Source organism: Arvicola amphibius, chromosome 7 (genome assembly GCF_903992535.2).
Source record: "Arvicola amphibius chromosome 7, mArvAmp1.2, whole genome shotgun sequence".
In the NCBI taxonomy this organism is placed as follows: domain Eukaryota; kingdom Metazoa; phylum Chordata; class Mammalia; order Rodentia; family Cricetidae; genus Arvicola; species Arvicola amphibius.
Window position 1 is genome coordinate 111222776 of NC_052053.1, and position 26004 is coordinate 111248779.

General features: G+C 35.4%; 1 protein-coding gene across 1 annotated transcript in view; it reads left to right on the forward strand.

The window, feature by feature from the left end:
• The window catches only part of Mdga2 (MAM domain containing glycosylphosphatidylinositol anchor 2), a 702900-nt gene that overhangs the window by 661678 nt on the left and 15218 nt on the right, over positions 1–26004 (forward strand). The window contains exons 11-14 of the mRNA XM_038337153.1: positions 6478–6655; positions 10147–10302; positions 10741–10899; positions 25627–25757. Coding sequence (XP_038193081.1) covers positions 6478–6655; positions 10147–10302; positions 10741–10899; positions 25627–25757 — 624 coding nt within the window. The remainder of the gene's footprint in view (positions 1–6477; positions 6656–10146; positions 10303–10740; positions 10900–25626; positions 25758–26004) is intronic.

Consider the following 26004-nt stretch of genomic DNA (forward strand, 5'->3'; position numbering starts at 1 on the left):
AACCAAACTGACAAGGCTCACATAGAGCCTGCTTTCAATTTTAAGTCTGTTGCAGATTTTTGCTTAATTTGCTTAAACTATCTAATTTGTTCCTTTGAAAATTAAAGGAAGAATCTAACGTGGTTTTTTCCTCCTGAGACCTGTTCAGCAATAGCTATTTAATAATCCCATGTGGTATAAATTTAAAAAATAAATAAAACCACAAACAAAAGTTTTTAATTAAAAAAAAAAACCACATTGCGAGTACTTTGGGGCATCAGCTTGCTCTAAGATATATGAAAGGAACATATCTTTTAGGCAAAAGGAAATGGATTTTGAAATCATCATGAAAAATTTTAACCCTTAAATTTCTCAGCACACAAGAGGGACAAATTGGAGCTTTTTCTGGTTTTATGGTGTAGATCTGTTATTTCCAACTGCTTCTTGGTTTCAGTCTCAATAAGTGGGTGTAATTGTGCATTCATGTGTTTGGGGAAAACAATACTTTCCACTTTCCATTTATATAACTTGCACAGCTAGCTGATAAGCAATACAAAGAACTAATTGCTTATGCTTTCAACGACTGAATGGTATACCTTTATGACAGCTTCAAAGGAAGGGCTTCGATTTGAAGGCATTTCTTTTTAAATTCACAGGTGAGGTTAGAGACTTCGGATTTATAACAACATTGCCATAGCCACACCAACCAAAATATTTGAGCACAGCCTTAGCTGCATCGACATACCTATAATCTCTCCCTCTGGTTGTGTGATGAATAGGGGCTATAATAAGCTTACATGTCCAGAAGACTGTATCCTGATTCAGCTACTATCATATTTGCCTTTATACATGTATCTGGAAGAGTTAAGTTGATTTTATCTACCTTTTGAAATAATTAACACCTTTGCCTTCAGCTCCTACATATAAAACTTAATATTTAAAGACATAAGAATTGCGATTTACATTAAGTTATATTGAAGAAAAATTAACCCCAGAGATATTTTAGGAATAGCCTTTGATTTTATTTTTATATCTTATTTTCTTATGCTTATGCCATTTTCTGTTTCCTATGTTATGAATATTCCTGTCACTGAATATAAGAACTCACCTGTTAAAGGTGTAACATTTTTTAATGCCATACAAACTTGGAACAGTTTACATATCCAGCAGGACTATATGCTTGCAGGACAGATGGTTACAGACATGAGTTTCTGCATGTCTTGTGCACACAGACACACCGCATCATTTTTTATAGCCACATTTTTTCAAGTTCATTTGCACAGCAAACTTCCTTAGAGAATAATTTCCCTTTCTGGAGTGCAGGGAAGATTTGATGTCCAGTATAATAAAGATATAAATATGTTGGGCAGGTTTGGTTGTTGTCTGTTCTATGACATAAGGATCTTACAACTCAGGGTCCTTCAGACGTACCAAAGCATATATGCCATCAAACGGTGATTTGCTACCCCATGAGCTATAGAACTAAGGGGAACCAAGGCTATCAGATAGCTTATCATAGCTGTCTACTGTGCCATAAATCCGGAGTCAGCATTACCAGAGTCCTCTGAGAATTCCTAGCACCTTTGCAGTCTGATTTGTTAGGGAGGTGGAGTTACGCTCACTCCCATTTCTTACACATAGGTTCTGACATGCTTAAAGTTTCTTATTGTTTTATTGCTACACCAAACTTTAATACTGTTTAACTTTTTAATATTTTAGCCTGTCTGATTATGTGAAATAATGGGGATTTAATTTCTATTTCATTGATTCTTTGTGAAGACTTAGCTTTCCCTAATTAATTAGTTATTGGAGTTTCTTCATCTGTGAAATACCTATTATCTGAGTCATTTTGCTACTGCATTCTGTTTCTTGTTTACTTATAAGAATTTTAATGTATTCAGGTTGTTCACAGCTCAGGCTTATACATCCCTATGTAATGTAGAATTCTAAGGAGAGCAGACTTTCAAAATATGTGATTTTATTATTTTTTGAGTTTCATACAATGCATTTTGATCATGTTCACCCCTACATCTCCGACTCCTAACTCTTTCCAAATTCACCCCTACCTACAACTCCTCCCAACTTCTAGTCTTTTTTTGAATTAGCCTATGGGGTACAGTTAGCGTTGACCATATTTTAATGGGTGAGGCATTGACTCACCAGGGGCTAGAGCCTTTAAGAAAGACTCTCCTTCCCTAGCGTTATCCAAATGTCCATAGTTCCTTTGTCAGCGGTGAGGATGGGAAACACCTCTACCAATCATTTGGAATTTGATTGCGATCATGGGCTATTGGGCAGGTAGCCACAGAGCCGTGTGAGTTCATGAGTTCAGAGGTGTTGTTATTCCCAGAAGACACTGCTTTACGTTTTTTTTTTTTTTTTTTTTTTTTTTTTTTTTTTTTTTGGTTTTTCGAGACAGGGTTTCTCTGCAGCTTTAGAGCCTGTCCTGGAGCTAGCTCTTGTAGACCAGGCTGGTCTCGAACTCACAGAGATCCACCTGTCTCTGCCTCCCAAGTACTGGGATTAAAGGTGTGCACCACCACCGCCCGGCTGGCTTTACAGTCTTCTATCTCTCTTCTGCAACAGTCTCAGAGCCTTGAGAGCAGGGCATACAGATATCCTATTTGTGGCTGAGTACTCCACTGATGCTCATTCCCTGTATAGTGATTAATTGTGAGTTTCTGTTTTAAGCACTCATATTTATGTCCTCTTGATTATCTTTTTTATCTCTATGATTTATTATATTTAAATATAACTGCATAATTTTCTTTTTCTTTTCCTTTCTCCAAATCCTCCTGTGTACCTCTACTTTTATCTTCCTCCGATTCACGGCCTCTAGCCTGCTTTTATTAATTGTTGTTATGTTGTGTATATATAATATATATTTATATACTTATAAGAATGGAAAGCACCCTGATCAGAATTTGGCCACTTGGTAGTGTATATACAATTGATGTGCTAGTCTCTAGGAAAGACTATTTCTCCCACTCCCAGAATTTCTTTGTCTGGAGTACTTTGTCTATGATAGGACACTCTGAAAGTTCCCTTTCCATGTTAACACATTCATTGGTGTCATCGTTATTTGGGTCTTGTTTAGGCAGTCATTATGATGACATCTCATGGGAGTTGTTTCCCTGACAGTTCTAGGAAATGCGGTCTCTCAGTAGACATCCAATTTTGTCTTCTAAAGTTAAAAGTTGAGCTTTCTGAGCCTGATTTCTCTGTGTAATACGTAATGATCTTATGTGTGCTTTTATTTTGTACACATACCTCTTCAATAGCATATTCTTTTATTTCTTCTGAATACAGCTCCAAGAATTACATAGGAAATAATCTCTTCCGGATTCAACTATTTCTTTTGTTCTTTTTGAGACAAAATTAGTGAGAAACACAAACAGTACACATATTAGAGCTTTTCATTTTCAGAAGTTTAGCAATAGAAGTATAAGAACCAAAGGAGTCCAAGTTTTATAGTCAGGACTAATCCACCTTCAGGGAACAAATCAGTTTTTATATGAATATAGATAAATACAAACACATATATGCACACATATCTAATACATGGATACGATATATATATATACACATATATATATATATATATATATATATATATATATACATATAAGGAATCCATGCATATGTGTTTACAGAGATGAGAGAAAGAGAATTGCCATGTAAAACTATAAGGAAACATGTAAATACACAATCCACATTAGTAAGTGGAATTCTTATTCAAACAATTGTTGCACTTAGCTGCTCACCACCAAGGCAAATCTGGACTTTGATTCTTAATATTTTGAGACAAACAAAAATAAAAACCTAAGACCAGTGGAAACTAAGGAATTTTCTCCACCTTTATCTGAGCTATCAAAAGGTTTCACAGTCAAACAGTGTATAGCCTTGTGAGATGCCCTTAGGAGCATTTCAGAACAAAGGTATGCCTCTAAAAGACTGTATCTTTGCCTTTAGCCCCAAACATTCCCCGGTGAGAGAATTTTAGGTCACCTGATCAGCACATAGTTAAAAAATATATCAAGGGCATATATTATCACAAACAGGAGTATATGCAATGTATTTTAGATATGAGCAGTAGCAGAAAATATTTTAAATAAGCTACACCTATTCCCTGTCATTTGTCTACCATCTATGTCATTGGATTTAAGAAAAAAAATCCATGAGAATTAGATAAGTCAGCAAAATATGTTAAAATGATAGAAAACCTCAATTTACAACAGAAAATAAATCTATAATTATTTATTAAGAACTTTAATGAATAGGATGCAATAATTTATTTAGTAAATTTAAATTAATAAAATTTAAAATGTTAAGAAAAGATAGTCCCGTGAATCAGAAATAAAGAATAGATATTATTTGTATGAGGGAAAATCAAATATATATAATACATATAAGAGGAAAAGTGGGAAGGAGAGAGAATTGAGAGACTGAGAGAAAGACCAGGTGATTTTATATCAATGCAGACAAGTCCATAGTCTCAATTACTAATTGTTTTCTAGGGTTTTTTTTTTGCGACTACTAGATACAATTCAATATTCTCTTCCCATTTCAATTCCAAAATAAACAATTGCAATAAATGAACATTATTAATAAAGCATCTTATAGCTTTTTTTTATTTTTTTTCTCATGGTTTATTTTTTTTTATATTTAAAAATTTCCATCTCCTTCCCTCCTCCTCCCCCCTCCCTCCGCTCCTCCTCCCCCTTCCCTCCCCTCCTTCTCCCCCTTCCCTCCCCTTCCCTCCACCCATACCTCTCCTCCCTCCCTCTCAAGGCCAAGGAGCCATCAGGGTTCCCCACTCTATGCTAAGTCCAAGGTCCTCCCAACTCCCCCCAGGTCCAGGAAGGTGATCGACCAAGCTGAGAAGGCTCCCACAGAGCCCGTCCATGCAGAAGAATCAGAGCCCAGCGCCAATGTCCTTTGCTTCTCAGTCAGCCCAGCATCTTATAGCTTTATGTTCAGTTTCATTCATACGATTAATCAAGTTATTGTTTCTAGGCAATTAATAGGTTCACTATAAACAAATATTGAAGCTTGTTGATTTCTTCATGTAAAATAAACTTATTCTTTTTCCCTTAGCAGACATCCTAACATTGAGCAATTCTTTTTTTTTTTTTTTTTTTTTTTTTTTTTTTTTTTTTTTTTTTTTTTTTTTTGGTTTTTCGAGACAGGGTTTCTCTGTGGCTTTGGAGCCTGTCCTGGAACTAGCTCTTGTAGACCAGGCTGGTCTCAAGCTCACAGAGATCCGCCTGCCTCTGCCTCCCCAGTGCTGGGATTAAAGGCGTGCACCACCACTGCCCGGCACATTGAGCAGTTCTTGACTATTTGGACAAACCAAATGTGAAGTTGCAAAAAGAAACTAATGAATTTGTTTCATGAATAAATATCTTTCTTTCTTAACTGCTCTACTGGGTTATTCTTAATTTTTCAAAATTTTAATGGAATGGTACTAGAAAAGGTTTATTTTTCATAAATTTTTGGAAGAGTCTTTTCTAAGATCCCAATTGGTTTATTGTTAATTTATTTTTCTGTTCTGTCAAATTGTCTGGCCTAGGCTGGAGAACAAACCTCAGAGAACACTTGCTATCGTGTGTGAGGCCCCAAGTTGAGTACCTATAACTCCCCAAAACTAATCATAAAATTATCCGAGCATCGTGTTTAGTGTAGAATACTGTATGATGCTAGTTCCTATTTTAGCTTGCTACAGTACTGCTTTCATCCATTTTGCTCCACTGCAACAACTTATTTCAAAGTCACTGATACATACATCCCCCTGAACCTAATGGCAGATGCCTGCGTTTATCTTATTAACTACCAAACAACATTCTTATGGGGTCGCCCTCTGATTACTTGGAAATGTGCCCTTTCCAATGGCATTTACTGGATCACTCTGGATCACTTTGTTATTTTAATTTTTTAATTGCATGTGTGGCTTGTGGAAATCATTTTATAGTGAGTTTTATTTCAGTTTTCATTTTCAGTGTTTTCGATGGACTCCAAGAGCTAAGGAAATACTCATCTCTGTGTTAGAACTCGCATACCCACAATTCACCCTGGAAACTATTAGGTATAGAGTATATACATTTATTGATATGATAAAAAGTTACAGATGTTTAAGAATCTTATATGCTATCAATAATTTATGTTAAATGGAGTTACAAATATATTTCTTCACCAACATCGAATGATGGTCTTTGAATGTTCCAACTCTCAATATAAAATGATCAATTGAAATCAGTTGAATCTATTTAACTGATCTCTGGTAATTTTCAGCTATCAAGAAACATCTGAAAGAGGCTTTATAAAATATATGTAGAAAACATACATATATAATAATAGTGTATGAGATATAATGTGTTTGATAAACTTCTAAATGGAAGTTAACTAAACTTCCAAACTGCCTTTTCACTTTCTTAGAACAAAGCAAGTAACTTTAAATTCGATGCTAAAAACATTATTATGCAATCATTTTGATTTCAGGCTGGTCAGCAGCGTTGGTGGGAACAGGAGATTAAAATAAATGGGAATATTCAAAAGGGAGAACTGATTACATATAACTTGACTGAACTGATTAAACCAGAGGCCTATGAAGTCCGACTAACTCCTCTCACTAAATTTGGTGAAGGAGATTCAACAATTCGTGTAATCAAATATACTGGTAAGTAGGGTTTTTTTTTTATTTTACAAGTATTTACTTGTGTATGAAATGATGTGGAATATTTGTTTTAATACAGATCCACATGTCTTGATGACCTCTGATCATAAAATTATTTTTGTTGCTACTTCATAACTGTGTTATTTCTACTGTTATGAATCGCAATATAGTATCTGATGTGCAGATGGTCTTACGCAACCCCTGTGGAAAAGTTCTTTGACCTCCTAAAGAGGTAATGGCCCACAGGTTGGGAACCACAAGTCTACATGTTCGTGTGTAAGGGTGAACAGGCTTATTCTACATGTTTGTATGTATTGCTTTTTTAGGAATATGTAAGTTTAACATGGTGGCTAGCCAGACACTAGGAAGTGGTAAAACAGAAGTCCCACAAGGGATATTACCAACCACCATATTTCTGGGAAGAAGCAACAAGGCTGTTACCTCTAGAGCAGAATTTGCTCTCAGTGATAACTGAGGACCATAGACGCATTCCCATTACATTGTAGTGTAGAAATGTTTTTGTTACTTGTTACTAAAACTTGATATCTTTATTTCTCCCTTCAAGAGAAATCAGATAGCATTTTTTATGGAAAGCATAATTGTTTTTCTCAAACAAAGATTTGTTTTGTGCACAAAAAGTAAAAAAGTATCCTGTCCTTAAGATATGTTAAATCTTTGTTTACAAATTTCTGTATGTGTGTGTGTTAATTTAATCAAACCCAATGGTAATGGTGTTGATTTATTTCAGACACATGACATGATTTGATAATTTTATTATTTTTATGTCATATGATTTTCAGTAAATGTGGGTGTAACCAAATATAAATATAATCTCTTGAACAATTGCTTCCATTCTTAATTAACATTGATTATAGATTATTTTACCCATGACTTCTGTTTGACTTCTGGGTTTGTTTAGTACTGGTTAAGGTGAACAATGCCATTCCTTGTAAAGTGGTCGACTCCCCTATGCACTTTAACACTGAATGTGTGGCACTTTGAAGTTCTTCACACAAGCTCAATGTAAAATGTACTCCATCCCATAGAACAAAATGGATTCAGATGCAATTATCCACTGACATAATTAGGATTGGAAGAAACCATGGGATTCTGAGTAGACTTACTAAGGTATTGTTTATAAACAACATAGAAGCCTTACTAACGTTTTTCTTTTTCCCCCTCTCCTGCCCTGCTTTTTTGGCTTTTCTTCCAGCACCTGTAAATCCTCACTTGAGTAAGTATATTATTTTCACTTTGGAAAATCATATTAAATTACATAGTGAAGAAAAATGGATGACATATAAATATACGAAGATTAGATAAAAACTGTTCTGACTTGGCATAAAACAATGATTTCAAAGCAGTATAATTGGCACTGTGTCTGCACTTCAAAGTTCAGAGGATATGGTTTTACCAGAGGATACAAACAAATAATTTGAACTGGCTATAGATGGTTATACATTTAGCTAAGTAAGGAAATATGGAATCATTTCCCCAAACTGGCTAGCATTCTATAACTATGGCATTCACTTTAGTTTCTGTGGGACATCAATTGTGAGTTTCATTTTGCAGTCTTCTTTCTTTGATTTGTTTCTTGATTTGCTGTCTTTTCCTCAGAAAGACTAAGGTTACTTATTAAAGCCATTTACTATAGTAATTATTATTGCTAGTGCATGTGTGGGCATAATGTATGTATACAGTGTGTGTGGTAGGGCACATGTGTTCCAATTTGCATCTGTGGAGGTCAGAGGACATCTTTAGAGAATCAATTCGCTACTTTTACCATGGTATCCTGGGTTTTAATTTAGGTCACTATACTTAAGCTACAAAGTGTTTACTCCATGAGCCTCCACCCCAACCCTTGATTATTTAAGTTTGTATTTTAGTTTTTCCTTATACATGGTATTATTTTACTTTAGCATTGTATTTATTAAAGACCGTGTTTCACTGTATAGTCTAGGGTGGACTAGAACATAGACTCCTCATTGCACTGTCTTCAGTACCACCTAAGTACAGGTATTTCAAACATCCACCAACATACCTGGCCACAAATTATTAAATTTATGTAAATTAAATTTCCTGCATACTTGATCTTGAATTTTGAATTCTGAATTTTTGCTCTATGTTAAATTTTATAAATACATGATGAAGAATAGTGTTCATATACCTGAAAATTAGTCCCACACATAAAAGCATTCCATATTCATTACCTAGTAGAAGCAACTTCAGTGGAGCAGGACTCTTGTTTTCTCATGTTATAAATATGGATACCATCTTTCATGGCAGGAAGGCCTGACTCTGGGATCTGAAGTCAAGAAACAAATACATGAATGCTGGTTCCTTTCTAGATCTCCCCTTTTGCCTTTTCATTCACTGATCCCAACTTATGAGGTGGTAATACCCATATTCAGGGTGGATTTGTCAGGCTCCAAAACTACAGAGAAACTCTGTCTCGAGAGACAAAAATAAATAAATAAATAAATAAATAAATAAATAACCACCCATATTTATGGCAAGTTGAAAAAGTCTCTCTCTTAACTCAGCATATGGTGAGCATTGAAAACTCCCAGTCCTTCCTCAGGGTCTACATAAAGTTATTTTATAAAATTCACCTCAAGTGGATCTTACACATCTGGCAGACCCACATTCAACTCAAGCATGAAAGATGACTGCTTTAAAAACAATTTTTTGTCGCATTGCCCTAAGCAAACGTACAGTTTCACAGATGTGTGTATAGAAGAGCATTTCTAGAGGACAGGGCATAAAAAAATTACACGCTCCAGGTGTACATGTTTAAGATACTATCAGGTGACCTCCAAAGTCTCATTTTCTTTCGTTTCTTAAGACAAGGCCTTGTCTGTAGTAAAGGCTGGCTTGGGATTTACTGTACGTTTTAAGTCATGATGGTCCTTCTACCGCAGCTTCCTTGGTGCTGAGATTATGATCTGTGCCACCTCTTCTCTTTTAGAAAGTTTCTTTCCTAATTGACCCTTCTGCCTCAACTATTCCAGTGCATTAAAAAAAAAGTTAGGAAAATTCTCCAGGAATAAGTCAAACATAAATTGTTGTATTCTTTTGAGTTACCTGGTTTCTTCTAAACAAGAGATTTGGACTCAATTATATAGTAAGGTATTGGTTTAATGTAAAATAAGGTATTACTCTTAAAGGGGGCTATAGGGAACATGAAAGAGAAAAGTAGAAAGGGGATGGTAGATATCCAGGGTGTGGGAGTGATATGATCAAAGGCATTCATTGTATGTTCGTATGGAGATGCCGGAATGCAACCCATTAATTTGTAAAATTAAAATAAGCTAATGAAATCATTACACTTTTACAACAAAATTATAATAGTTCTATATTTAGTGATAATTGTGCCATTAAGGCTGAGATGTCATTACTATGCTATTATTACATTGTAATAGTTGAAATTTTTCTAATAAAATGTTGCAATGCTCTAATTAATATTTATTATTTTAATTAAAATCTATTAACAGGAGAGTTTCACTGTGGATTTGAAGATGGTAATATTTGTTTGTTCACCCAAGATGATACTGATAATTTTGACTGGACAAAACAAAGTACCGCGACAAGAAATACGAAATACACTCCTAACACGGGGCCCAATGCAGATCGCAGTGGTTCCAAAGAAGGTAGGAGGGTTTCCAGAGTTGTGTGCAACTGGAGAACTGGAAACGTTCTCAATAGAAAGTACAAGTGTGTCGTGAGCTATGTATTTGAGAATCATAGAGTAAAATTTTATATCTCATGCATACTAACAGAAATTCAGATAATGACCAAAGTTTGTGGTCATTAATATTTTTTCACATCTTAATGATAAATGTAGTTGAAAGATCAGAGTACTACCTTTTATTTTGTACTAATTCATCTCTAAAATTATCATTTCTCTTAGTTCTTCCTGTGTTTTTTTCTGTTAAAGTGATTAATTATATGTAACTATGCAGATTTTATAAATGAGATGTAAACCATGTTATCAACTTTTACTTTGGATCCATGCTCTGACATGTCACAAGGATATCTTATGTTTCTTAATAAGAATGTGCTTCAACACTGGCTTCTCCAACTTCCAGGTTTTTATATGTACATTGAGACATCACGGCCCAGACTAGAAGGTGAAAAGGCCCGACTTCTCAGCCCTGTATTCAGCATAGCTCCCAAAAATCCATATGGACCCACAAACACTGCATATTGTTTCAGTTTCTTCTACCACATGTATGGGCAGCATATAGGTAAGATAACAAAATGTTCTATTTTCTGTATGCCGATCCCAATAAAGGTTCACTCACTCCATGAAGACAGCTTTAATCAGAGAATACCATAATTAAGTTTCATGACTTGCCTACAGATTGCTAGCCAAGACCCCACAGGTGTCCTCCCATCACACAATTCAGACACTCAGACAAGAGCCTGTGACTGTGAGTATCATTGCCCCTCTGGATCCTGAGTCAGGCAACCCGTCAAAAATTACACACTTCACGCGCTCATCTCTGAAGCTTGCATGACAAAATTTAGGCTTTGTTTCTTTCTGAAGATCAAATACTCTCTCAGTGTATGATGATTAAAAGGAATATTGTCACAAGGCAAGAACTTTTAGCACTATCCACATGTTAATAATAGTGTTATGATTGTTTTATGTATATACAATAAACTCACTAGAATTTAAGAATATCAGAAACTTGGAGGGACTACAAATCTGAGGGCATCTACCTTTTACTGTTGCACACAGTAGTCATGAGAGTTACCATAAGTCGTGATGCAGCTCTGCTAAAAGAGTACCATACCATGCAACAACATGAGAATTTCACACCCCTCAGTGGGAGCAAAGATTGCCCGCATTTACAGTTTGTAGTATCCAATGCCGAAGTCTAAAGAACTGAGCACCCACTTATTAAAAATATAACCATTGGACTGTACAGTCAGCACAGAAGACAGATATACTGATCTGCATATGTTGGAAGTATAGGACTTGAAATAATATGAACCTATATTTTTATGTGGAAAGCAGAAAACAATTATATTTGCAGCCTATTGCTATATAAAACTGTGGCCCTGTGTTTACCATGGCTGTCGGTATCATTTACTATCCTAAAAGTTTACATTTACCACCTCCCTAAACTAAGACACAGTCCCGACGAGAAGTAAATAAAACATGTCTAGCCCAACAGAGCTTGGTCAAAGGATTGTACATCTGTACCAGGGTGAGAAATGAGGTGGTGGTTCTACACAAAGGAAGACAGTCCCCTTGTGAGTAGTAAGGTAGAACTAACACACTCGCCAATCGTGAAAACAAGGGTGGCCCTACACTCTTGATACATACTAACAGAAACAATGTAAATATGCACTGGCATAAACTACTAAGCTACTCACATAGTGCCTATACCAGCTACCATATTGTTTAAGCTGCTACTCTCACTGTAAAAGTGAGCATTACACCCAGTGTTTCCAGTGAAGAAAGCTGCACCTCATGAGATTAGCGTGGGTGGATCCGTCACGCTGTTCACTCACTCTTGTGTCTGAGGTACACCCGTGTTCTTCTCAGTGCAGCAGCAAGTGACAAGCCTGGGTAGATAGCGAGTAAAATGAAAAGGGCCACAACCTGAAACACAATGCACACAAGGGATACTACAGTAGAAGCACACAGTCCCCTTAAGACTTTGCAGAAATCACGTTGGATGCATGTTCTTAGACCCCTCATATGCAAAATGGGAACAATAATTCCTGTCTTGGGAAGCTCTAGTTTGGATTTATAAGACCATAATCACCACCCTCTCTGATGTAACAGACGATAGTCCCCTGTTCATTCAATACTCAAATCGCCGTGGTAGAGGGCACTCTGTTGTTATTTCTTTTAGTTTTCACAGTAAGCATTTGGACTTGTTAAGATAATTACCTTCTATCTCAGATAAAGACGCTGAAATACAGAGCTTTGGTTACCATGCCCAACACACAGCTAATAGTGAAGTCGTAATTCAACCTAGGAAGCTGAACCCAGCCACTGCTCTGCAGGAAGACTTACTGGAGGGTCATGAAAGTCGGGCTAAGTATGCGACAGGCAGTTGGTAGTCAGAGTGATTTATCACAGACTCTACCGATCAAAAGCCGGCATTTTTGACTATGGAAGTAAATTCTACAGGGATGACTAATATCATTGAGGTATGGAACAGACACAGAAAAATTGCTATGAGAGCTTTGGGATGAGAGACCATGGTCTTACTCTCTATTAACTATGAAATGAATGATTTATCTCAAATTTCTTACTTCCCTAATTTATTGTCAGAAGAAAATATTAAGAGTGGAATTAGCTCAGATATAATTTTTCTTTTCAGTTTATCTTGCCTATTTTACTTACTATCATTTTGAAATATATTTTTAAAACTTCCTTTAGCCTTTCATAATTTATTTAGAAACACATAAAAGATCAAGTATGTAATACTAAGTTATATACTAAGATATATATATATATATATATGACAAAATGTATATGTATTTGAATTTTAAATTTTAAATTCCCTCTGTTTATGGGATGCAAATTGCTTCTGACAAACATCTAACTTCCACTTCTTTCCCTTCACTCTTAGCAAATAATCATCAGTGTTTCCCCTGATCTTATTAAAACTATCAGTGGCATTGGGTTTTTTTTTTCTTCTGAGTAAATTTTTATCATTTGAGTTTGTTGTCATTTCTCAGTTTAATCTGACGCTCAAAAGTAGCAGGTTACATTCCAAGTTTTATATGTGTGTCTTCTAAGCAGAGAACAGGCACAAAAATTGCTAAAATTTTAAGTACAAATACTTGTCCCTGGCTGTGCTTTAAACTAGAGCCAGATGGAATGTAGGCATTCCTGGTTTTATTATATTTTCTTTTATGCGTCTCACAGATACTGCATTATTTGGAAATGGAAAATTTGGGCAATCCTAAACTGAGTTTGTGTTGATAGAAACACACCGTTCTCCCCTCAAAGAGGAGATGTTGTTTATTCTGGGATCAATATGAGTGATTATGGTCCAAAAACACAGATTTAGATTTTTTTTATATTCCTTGTCCCAAAGCCATAACAGTTTGATGATGCCCTTATAGTAACAGGACAAATCAAGGTACTTTTAAAAGCATTTGTAGAAATATTAAATTGTGGGCTAGAGCAAAGCAAGGAAGTCTCATCTATGGGCCTCAGACACCCTCTGACAGCGACTCGGACCTTCAGTCGCTTATAAACTAGGTTTCTGTTCATACATACCCAGGGACTGATCTGATTGCTATAAGATATTAGGTCATATAGGAGGAAGGCAATAAGTGGCTATTAAAGAGTACTGTTAAAGATGCTCCAAGATGATTTGTCTGTGGGCTTGCAGCATCCTAAATTCATCACATCTTTGAAATTCTGATCAATTAGTAGCCTTGGCAAAAAGGATCAGGGGAAGGTGTCTTTCTTGTCAGGTACACTCTGCACATTTCTGAGTCCTCTTATCCTACAGCAGGAATCCCATGAGTCCTTCTGCTTGTGTTGAATTTTGCTAACTATCAAAATACTTGAAATTTTCTTAGTCTTATTGTATCAGTTTTAATGATCTATGTTCCATTGTCTTTGATGAAACTACTCTATTTGAAATCATCAGAAACAATGCTCCCAAAAATGGTGCCCTGCCTGCTACTTTGGCAGGCTGTTCCTCCTTCATCCACTCCTCTCCTCTAGCTTCCTTAGGCCATGAGCCCCAACACATTGAATCTAGGTCAATCAATAACTTTAGTGGCCTGTAAATGTTCAAGTGAAAGGTTCTCATGCCTCTTGCTTTTTACCAGAATTAGAAGTGATTGAGCCTAGAGAGGAAGGCATGAAAAGAGCTCAGGTAGGTTACACTGTGCTAAGCTTGTCGAAGCAAACCACTACCACGTTATCAATGGAGAAAGAAAAAGCCACCGGAGACATCAAAAGTTCTGCTTCATGAGCTTACAAATGCCACATAATCAAGCTGGGCTTAGTGCTGATGCAAAGAAACATGAAATGGTCCGTTAGATCAAACCAGGTACAGCAACCCATTAGGTCAAAGAAGAACACAGAATAAGACTTTAATTCTTTACAATTCTATAATAACTAGGAACGTGTAAGGAACCAGGAAAAAGATTTTGAAAGTAGTTGAGTTATGAGATTTCAGGTAGGAGACTGTCCCTGTAGCATAATGACAAAAATCATAGTTCAGCGTGAAATTAGTGCTGGTGTAAAAACGGCAGCATGTTTTTCAGAGGATTTTTTAAAAAGTGAGTAAGGAAGATGAGTACATTAAAAGCAAGCTTTCAACGTAGAGCACTCAGGGTTCCCCAGAGTAAAAAAGCACGAAGGACTTTGATAGCTAGAGAGGTTAATTTAGCACCTGCATTCAAAGGTCAGAATAACACCCACATTAGGACTAAAGGATGAATCCAGCGAACGACTTCACACTGAAGCCAAGGGTCACATACCATCCTGAGATTCCTAGGGATATTATGAATTTTAATTTTACTGTCGCCGTGTTCCATAAATGGATTAAGAAATGCTGAGTGGTCGCCTATGTGTTTAGAAAATAGTTTATTGAAGTTTTTAAACTCACAGCAAAGGTCAACTATAAAAAGAAAAGATCGTCCTTTGATAGTGTTACTGCTCAATGACAATGCATCTGTCGAGCCAAGGGCTGAGAGTGAAAGGGAATTTTCTGTCCACTCTATGTGTATTTATACATCCATTCTGGAGGACATGAAAAAATGCAAACGTGGTGCCTAGGAACAATTGCTTCATAGTCTTCAGCTGCCAGACTACATTTTGTCCGATGCTCTCGCAGTCAGTTGAAGTTCTGGAAAGGGTTCACCACAGACATGGGGCTTCTTCCACAGGAGGCGCTGCTTCACAGAGATTAGCTTATTAGGGGAATCCACTTTTCGATTGCTGAAGAGGCTCTGGAGAACGTTGAAATGACAACAGAGAACCTAAACAATCAGCATCTTAAGCTTAGTCAGTAGAAGGGTGAAAAGGTTTGCTTGGATTGATGTTAATTTTGAGAAAATTCTACTGTGACTCAAGTGCATTCAAATAGCCTTGCTTTCTGCTCAGAAATCCTTTGTTAAAGAAAACATCGATCATTGTGGCAAACTTTGCTGCCATCTATTTTAAGACATTGACTTTGCCGCCCAACCTTCTAAAACCACCATACCGGTCAGTTAACAGCCAACAACATTAAAATAAGGTCTCGTGCCAACAAAAGTTTCTATGAAGGTTGGTGATTGTTAGTGTACTTTAGCAATAAAGCATTTTAATTAAGATATAGATTTAGTTTAATTAAGGTATATTTCACAGGCAAAAATGTATTACATACATAATAAACTGAAAAATAATATAAACGTAAATTTCATGTACTTTGGGAAAGCAAGATAAAAGACCTACACTCGGTGTGTTGGCATTTACTTTATTGGAATAATCTAGAATTGAAGCTGCATCATCTTTGAGGTATGTTTACTATCTTGGCACATTAACGCAGACCCCTATTTATCTGTAAACTTAATATAACTACAGTGACTCATTTTGCAAATAATATTAACGGTTGTGTGGGTTCCTTTTAAAAAACATGATTCCAAAATGAGTCTTTTCTGGATGTGTCATATCCCAATTTCATTTACTATGTTTTGATTAATTGTGATGAAGTCTTGCAATCTTAACTGGCTAAGAGGTAACATATTGAGAATCAGCAGTTTCTAGCAATACAAAAATAAAGAGATCCACATGAGTAAAATCTGATATGTTATGTTTAGTCATTGCTGCATGATTAATTTACAACCTCTTTTTTAAAAAACACCAAAAAACTGTGATTTAAACTGAACTATTCTCTCATGGTGTCTGCAGATCATGAGAATGCACATAGTTTACCTGGGTGTCAGTGGCTCTATCATTTTTTGAAGTTATTAGTATAACAAGAAAGGAGCCAGGTGGTGGTGGCACATGCTTTTAATCCCAGAACTCAGGAGGCGGAGGCAGGCAGATGGATCTCTGTTAGTTTGAGGCCAGCCTGGTCTACAAGACCTAGTTCTAGATCAAGCTCCAACATTAAAAAAAAAAAAAAAAAAAAAAAAAAAAAAAAAAAAAAAAGATAGCAAGAAAGGAATCCAGTTTCTTTTCAAGAATCAATTTGGGAGGATCCTCATTAAATTGCCAATTATATGTTGCCTTCAGACCTTAGGATGCTAATGTTTTGCTGGCTGTTATCCAAAGAATGCCTTTGGTTTTTGGAGTGTGAATATCTCTCTCTACTGAGCTGTCCTATATCATGGAGTGGGTTTCCTTCAAAGTAAGTAATAGATAACAGAGAAAGCAAATGAATGCTGAAAACATTTATAAAGTATTCACCGAATTGGCTTTACACTGTCTCAATTTATTTTAATTATAACTAAACCCCTACCCCAGAAAAGAGAATTGCAGAAGAATATTCATATTAGGTTTAGCTTATAGGTGCAATTTAAAGGCTGGGCCAGACTGGTACAGTTGTGGGTTTGTTAGATGCCTTATCAAAATTGATTGAGAAAAGAATTTTCCAATCAAACACCCGATCTGCTGTGGTTTAAAGGTTAACATATATGTAGATGATGTATGTATATAGCTTGATTTCTGTTGCTGGGATAAGACACCCTGACAAACTCATTACAGGAAGATAGGACTTATTTTAGTTCACAATTTTAGATTATTTTCCAGCCCTGTGAGGAAGTTACAAGAGCAGAATCTTGAGACAGCTGGTCACATGACACCCACAATATCAAGCGGAGAGAAAAATACCCATATATGCTGATTTTCTTTTGTCTTTTAATCAGTTCAGTTTCTCTGCTCTTATCCTTACAGTTTAGGATCCCTGGCTTAGCATGTGTTCCCTCACAGTAGGCTGGGTCATCCTACATCAATTAACTTTTTAGATAACCACCTAACAAATACACCTACAGGCAAATCTGATCAAGACAGTCCCTCATCGAGCCTTTTATCCCAGGTGATTCTAAGTGGTGGCAAACTAACAACTAAAATTAATCATCACAATGTGATGTTTAGCTATTAATAATAACATAAATATTACCATTTCTGTGTCTCCTAGTGAGCTATTTTTAATGAACTAATTTCTAGTGAGCTAATTCTTAATTAATTGAAGGAACCTTTGAAGTCCTAAAGAAACTTTATTTCATTGAAATCACTAAATATTGTAGAAGTTTGATAAATAAAAAAAAGTGAGCTAGAAGCATCACACTGTCCCAGAAAATTAGAGATAAAATACAGAATACATTTATGAATAAGTCCTTTGAGTTTGCTGAGAATTAAACAAGGTTCTGCCTCTGGAAATCTGCTGCCAGGGCAGCCCCTGTCTGCGCTCTATGCGCTAGACCCCAGTTCGTGAGCTTCGGACAAGGGGCTGGAGGTTGAGAATACACACGCAGATACAGACCGACAGGCAGACCTTCAAACACTGCTACTAAAAGCCCTTTATTGTGTTCAGGGGCAGATTATATAGAGATAGCCACGCCCCAGCCAAACCCACCAGAAACCACTCTCCTGCCATCAGGAACTCCTGAAGGTCTTGTGCTCAGAGCAGCTGTAGGCACTCAGATCAGGGAAAAACAAGAAATTCAGGATCTGGGGTCTCACTGCTCCCAACAGAAATCCTATTTCACTGTGAAGGCACAGAGAGGAAAGGAAAAAGAATTAATGAATGAGTTATTCTTCTGTGATTATAATAACCACAATGATGAAGAAATGACAATAAAAAGATGTGGGCACACAGTCGGCCCGATATGAGAAAGAAAAGTTAACAGATGCCGTAAGTCCACGAGGAAGAAATTTTTATGAAAAGGTAGGAATGTAATGCCTTGATAATTGACTTATCCCTAAAGAAGGGAGTTAATTCTAATTCCACTGAAGTGAGAAAAAATAATTATGTAAGAACATGGCTTCTGATGCGTTTCTGCTAGCAAGAACAGCAGGCAACGTCAAAGTCTCATCTTCTCTCTAAAGTAAATCTAAAGTGCATGCTCCAAGAATGGACAGTTTTAGAAGAAAGTAAAATGGAGTCAAACTTGATAGGTGGAGAGGCTGGAACGAGGCCCTAAGTCCCTGGGACTCTGAAATGTGTGTCAATCTAGGAAAGAGAAGCCCGGTCAAAATCTTATGACTTCAAGCAAACAGTACAGACTCAGATTCCTAATTTCCACCCTCTCCCTGGCCCACCATGAAATCCATCCTTTAAAACTTGTAACATAAAAGCCTCAAAAACGTATCCCTCCATGGCTTCTCACACCTGTAGCTGTGAAGGGCAAGGGTGCCCATGTATCGCAAGCCAACACAACACTGTATACTTAACACAGTATTAGACATTTTTTAAAACTTTATTTTGGAACTCAACCATGCAGTTCTTGAATGAGAGCTTCGTAGATGGCAATGTTGTTTCACAGCGTCAGAAGACTTGGACGTGCAAACAAGGACAGTCTGTGCTAGTCACATTCAGCACACTTCAGGTTCTGTGGAGTTGGCTGCCTCTGACCTTCTTCCTGCTGAACTGTGCTTCATGAGGGCTGCAGAAGCAGCGACTCTTCCCAAGGCAAGGTATCCCGAGTAGAAATATTAGATTAAGCATGCAATCAACATTCATTTACAAATAAATATATTTTAAGGCTATGGGACAGACTTAACCCATTTTCTCTTTCTTTAAGCATCTGCAAAATTTGTATTTCCTTTGAGATAACAGCTAAAGGACGCCTTCAGTGTTGTCGGCCTTCTCTGCTCCCTTTGTTTTCGTAGCTTCTGCTGCAAATCCCTGCATTTGTCACACTGAAGCTTGTCCCTTTGACGTCTTCCCAAGGAAAATAACCAAGATGTATTTATATGTGATTCTTGAGAACAACAAGTGCTTAATAGGTTTAAAAGATAGCCTAAAGTAGCTGCATTGCCTTTCATTTGTATTAAAAGAATAACAAGAGAAAGTATGAGGAATGCAGACAGGAAATGGAAGATAGTTCAAGAAAACTTCTTGCATTGTACACATAAGAAAATAATTAGTTAGTTATGGTCCCCCAGTGAATTTACATCTAGGGCTCTGGTAAGTAACACAAAATATGGGGAAAACTATCACATGTGATGTAGTGTCACAAGCAGCTTATACAAAACATGTTTAAATAAAAGCATACACATTGATAGTCCATTTGCATAAGAAAATGAAATTGTATCCAAAATGCTGTGATTCGGATATGCTGTCTTATGATAATCTAACTAAATGTAGAAATAGCATTTAAGAATATGGAGTTAATGTCTTATTAACTTTCTCTTTATAAAAAAAAAGTACCTGGAATTATTCTTTCACATGAAGTGGATATTAATGTTTTTGGACTATGTGATTATGCTGCAATTCTAATATTTTAAAATGGTGATATAAATGTCTTTGTACAGATAACAATGAAAAGTGGCTATATTTTGAATGGTTTTTGGAGACTACCTTTTGTTTCTAATTTTGGTCAGAGACAGTATTTATCTTAATTGTATGGGGCACAAGTATATGATCACAAATATATTGGATGCATGTAAAACATGCTGTTTTTATATTTTTCTCCAGCTGGAGAGATGGCTCAGATGTTAAGATGACTAGAGTTGGGTCCCTAGCACCCCCAGCAGGTCACTCAGAATTGACTCTAGTCCAGTGTCAAGAGATTCAATGCCTCTGTGCCCAGCTTCATATCAGGGTGCACATAGAGACAGACAGACAGACACAAATTTTGAAAATAAATAAAATGTTGAAAACTTCTTTTACATTGGTGAATTCTCAAAATTAAGTTCCATGACTATTTTAGGAACTACAACAGGATGCTAAAAATTCTTCATTTGAATATTAAATAATAGCAACTATACTGTAGTAATTTGATAATAACTGATGTCTGTTAAGATTAAATCAGTGACTGCAATGAAAACCTGTTTATATTTAACAACTGATAGCATCATATGACATTCATTCAGTAAACTACCTACTTAAATGATAAGTATTTAGAGTAGGAGATATGAGTAGAATCTAACTATTTTTTTGCTTCCTATGTATAAATGTTATTAGAAACAGTTATCAAAGATACTCTGATTAAAAACTACAAGTAACACCTAATGAAATACATTTATTTTTTAATACTTGTTTTGATGTCACAATCTCTGAAATGATCTTTGTTTTATATATTATTTTTAAATGTTATTTTTATATTAATTATATAAAGTGTTTTGTTATGGTATTTACGTACTTGCATATAATGTGCATCGCCCATAGCCACTTCTTTAACATGCACTGAAAATGAACCCTTCGATGTGTTTAGCAGAGCCCAGTATATTTAAGCAAAGTTAAGTATGTGATCTACAGTAAATAAATAATACCATTTCATCATGGTGTAAAAGTTTAACTGGTTTTTCTTCTTACCCAATGTAACAAACATTAAACTCACTTTATTGATAGTAAAGACATTTTTTTTCTTGATTACTTCATTCACTTACCGAATTAATCAGGACTAATTGCATGATGCGGGTGCTTAGTCCTATTTAGAATTTTATAGAAGATAATAAAGAATTATGGCAAATGTTTCCTATTAATCAAATGGCTTTTCAGGGGTTTAACATAATAAATTACTAAATTAAAGAAAGTATATTCAACCAAATGTATAACAGGCCTATACTGTGGGTGAACAATAAACACCAGGACAGCCACATTAACTTAAAACTTTCTCTGTAGAGTTTGAAAAAACAGCATCCTTCAGTAAAAGTAAGTAAGAGAAAGCAGAAAACAAAAAATGGCAAATGTGAGAATCAGAAGGCACTAAGGTGTGAGAATGGAGAACACTTCCAGGGGAGGGTTAGAGATGAAGAGCCAGAAGATGCAAATAAGGAACCTGAAATGGCGTGGTAGAAGGTCTGAACAGAGCACCACCAGAAAAAAAAAAAATATGGTATAAATTCCACTAGATGCCAGAGGCATGGTAATGATGGGAGAAATTGACCTGACTTTTTGGTTTAAGATATTGTTGCAATTGCATGTTGGAAAATAGTATCAATGCAGCCATCTCTATTCAAGCAGGAAATAACGACTTCATAATTTCTCACTTTGTATGTGTGCATAAAACAAATGATGCTAACAATTGCCTATCAATATACATAGATCTTGCCTGGAGTCAGATAATTTTCCAGCATTCTCATCTTTCCAAAGGATGTGAAACTTCAATTAATGAATCTATGTTACTGATTATAATAAAAATGCTATCTATATGCAACTGATAGTCAGATGTTAGAACAAGCCAAATTACAAATTAATTCACACAAACTGCTCCATTGCAAGTATCTATGGTAAAGATAAATGTACATTTTAAGATGTGTCATTAAGTTGTTTTCTAAAACAGCTAATATATTTTATAGTTAAATAATCAAGAGACAATTATGTGAAGACTTAAAGATGACAACTAGGTAATCATGATGGTAAATAATGTTTATGAAAATTATGTTTTATATGGTAATATAGATGAAATAATATTAAATATGAATTGTGGATATTGCAAAACAAGAAGCCTGAATTTTAGTCATTATCTGTAATATAAAACAACTAAGGTTATTTAGCCTTTCACAGCTGGGAGTCAAGGAAGGGAAATCTATGATTTAGCTATTTCTAACTTTTATCTTAGAATTACATAACATTAGATCTTTGGGGATGGCTAAGTTCATATATTCTGACATCTGATGCCTACTCAAGCATAAACCATCTCTCTGAGGATTAAAAATTGCTTTTAAAGAGTATTAACACAATCCATCATATGCACGTTGAAATTTTTACTGTAATAATATAATAACGTGCTGAATCAGCTCTGCTGCCTCTAACTGCTTCCAAGGAACTTTATTTATTCTGTTGCACAAGTTCTAATTTTGTTGACCAAGGTAACCTAGAATAGGGATAAATGTCTCTTGACAGCAGGTTCTGTCTTAGGAACTAACATGGGAAATGCTAGGGGAAATGTTTATTTATGGCCTTTTGGCATCATCTCAGAAATATACCAGCTAAGAAACAGTTTGTATTATTCTTGGAGACAATAAGATAATTGTAGGCACCTATGTAAGAAGTTGTTTAAATTTTAACACAGGTGGAAGCCATCTTTCAATAAATTATATTATCTTTTTCTTATAAAACAAGTATTTTCCTTTTAAAATATAATCTAGTCACAATTTCATTACAGCTCATCTTGTTTATTCTAAATCTTATTTTAACTCTGATATGATTTAGATCGCTACTGTTTAGATATAGGCAAAAATACTTTTCATACAAAATCTATTCAATAATAAAATAACAGAAATAAACAAAATAACTAAAATGTGAATTTAATATACATATTGAAAATTGGTTAATGAAGAAATTGCAAAGATGGTCACAGCAGGGTGTGTCTATTAACGAGAAACGCTCTATTAAACTCTGAGACAATGTCATGCAATTATTCATATAATAATATCACTGTTAGTTTTTTCTTCTTGTCACAAAACATCCAAAATAAATAACTTGGGAGAGGAAAGATTTGTCTCGGTTTCCGATTTAAAATCTTCTGTGTAGTGTCACTTGACTTTGTGTTTGAAGATGTGAGGTAAAGCAGGAACATGAGAGAGAGGCAAGCTGGAAGAAAGCTACTCACCTCATGGTGGCTTGTAATCACAGAGAGATATGGGGTGAGGAAGGGATTTGTACAAGACATATCTTTCTGAAGCAGACCCCAGGGACCCACTTCATACATCCAGACTCTATCTGTTAGTCTCTTTCCTCACCTTCCAATAATTTCATCATGAGTCAGTCATATACTAGGTCAAAATTCTAATGTTCAATTATTCACTTCCAGTAATTCATAACTCTGAACATTGCACTAAAAACTAAGCCATTGGCATAGAAGCCATTGTGGGGCATTTCGGATCTAGCCTGGAACACTTATTAGTATTAATAATGTGTGTTTCACTAAAGTAAATTATAACCTCAAATTCTGACAGATTTATAGCATTCACTATTTGTTAATTATAATTATAATGATCTTATCTAAAAATTAGTATCATTCTTAATATTTAACTAATCCATTTATCAGTATGGCAACAAGATCAATTTTCTTTTAGTTTAACCAAAATATTATCTTCTGCTCCCATATGAAAAAAAATGGAAAGGAAGTAGTAAACGTGCTCTTGGGGAAAAATGCTACAGGATTGCTTTACATTGCAGACAAAAGCATAAGGAATTTGAGGACAGAGACGAAAAGAGAATAAGAGAGAACCGCGTGGGAGAGTGGAAGAGAGTTAGGGGCAGAACACAGAGAAGCAGATCTGTTGAAAAAGATGCACTTAACTTTAAGTACATTGCAGTTTTATTAATATACATTAAAATATGAAATTCAGGAAACAGAAATGGTGAACGATAGAACAATGGGTGAAGAAAAAGCAGAAGCTAGATACGAAGAGGAGAAACAGAAATTATGAAAAAGTGTGGCAGGTAGACTATAGTAGCTGGATAATGGGTGGACTCATTAGAAATAAAAGAAGAGAATCCGCAGTATAGAAATTAAAGTATGAAACGATAAAATGTTTGTGTGTAGAAATCTATAAATATCCATTACATTTTAAAAGAAAACATAGAAATTCTTGAAGTAGTATATGAAAACAATAAGAAAGGTAGAACAATAAAAATCCGCTTAAGTTTATAGATGAATAAGCGTACGTTATTTTCACCCATAAAACTAAATGAATAGATATTAAGACAAAAGAAGTTTCATCTATTATCGTGTAAAATGTATTCTTATAGCATGGCCTTTGTTCACCATAGTAATGCAACATATCATTTCAGTGCAGTTGGTGTTCTTAATTATCTCTATTCAAATATTGATAGCATCATCAAAAGACATAAAATTTAAACTCCGAGTTTAAAGCCTGCCCCTGCTATTTTCTTGTTACATTACTTAGGGAAAATCTCTTAAGCCCTATAACTATTCTCATCTGTAATGTGGGATAATTGCAGTAAGTACTTTATAGAGCTCCGGAGAAGATTAATCCCTTATATGCACAAGTCCCTAACATACATTATATTGCGTCAATTCTGTTATCATCATTACTTTTCACTTTTCTGTACAAGACACAAAATTAGACATATTAAATGGTGCAATAAAAAAAGCTATCTATTTTATGTTCAATACTTTCAGATGGAAAATATGACTTAGATGAAAATAAATGTGATTTTATTTTAAAGATAAAACAGATACTAAATGATAATACAAGTCAAAATGGAGACCAAATTAGTGTGTGGTCCATTTAGTACCTGAGTAAATACTGTCTTGCCTCTCCACTGCTGACATAATAAATAGCAAACCACAAAAAAAACCCACATGGCTTAAAATAGGATTGATGCATTACCTTACGGTTCTGGAATTTCTGGAACACAAAATGCAAAATAAGTACTCAAACATTGTGGTGTTAAAATCAAGATAACAATATCCTTCTGGGGATTCTGGGGGAAAAATCTATTCTCTTGCCTTTTCTAGCTCATATTCTTTGACTTGTAGATATATCTTCAGTAGGAGATCACATTCATCACAAGCCTGTCTTCTCTCCTGAAGCAAAATATTTTTGGTCCTGGTCCAAATATTAAGTGTAACTGCATTTAGAACCTACTGAGACAATCTAGGACAGCCTGTCCACCTCAAAAACTTTAAGCTTCACTGCAAAGCCATTTTAACAATAGAAGGTATCATTTAGTTTCTAGGAAATAGGACGTTATTATCTCTAGATCACACCATGATAGCAAAAGAACAGAAGGAGAGGAGTAGACACTAAAATGTTCTACAGGATTTAATTTTAAGTATTTATAAATGTTTGGTCGAGGAGAAATAAACTCGAAGCAGACACAAATATACAACATCAAATCCCATTGTTATTTTAGGTGTTTTAAATGTCTATCTACGTTTGAAAGGGCAGACAACAATAGAGAATCCTCTATGGTCTTCAAGTGGAAATAAAGGACAACGATGGAATGAGGCTCATGTTAATATATATCCAATTACTTCATTTCAGGTAAGAAATACCTTTGTTCATTGATTGCTGTGTATTGCATGCAACATTAAACACATATCCTGAAGAAGCAGCAAATAAGATGGTAATACTCAGAAATTCTATATGAGACATATAAAAATCACATATTTTAGTTTCTCTTCAGTTTGAAAAACTACTTTATGAAGACAAATGCATCTTTATTATGTTCCACGAAGTAGCATATAGAAAAATAATCTATCAGCCGGGCGGTGGTGGCGCACGCCTTTAA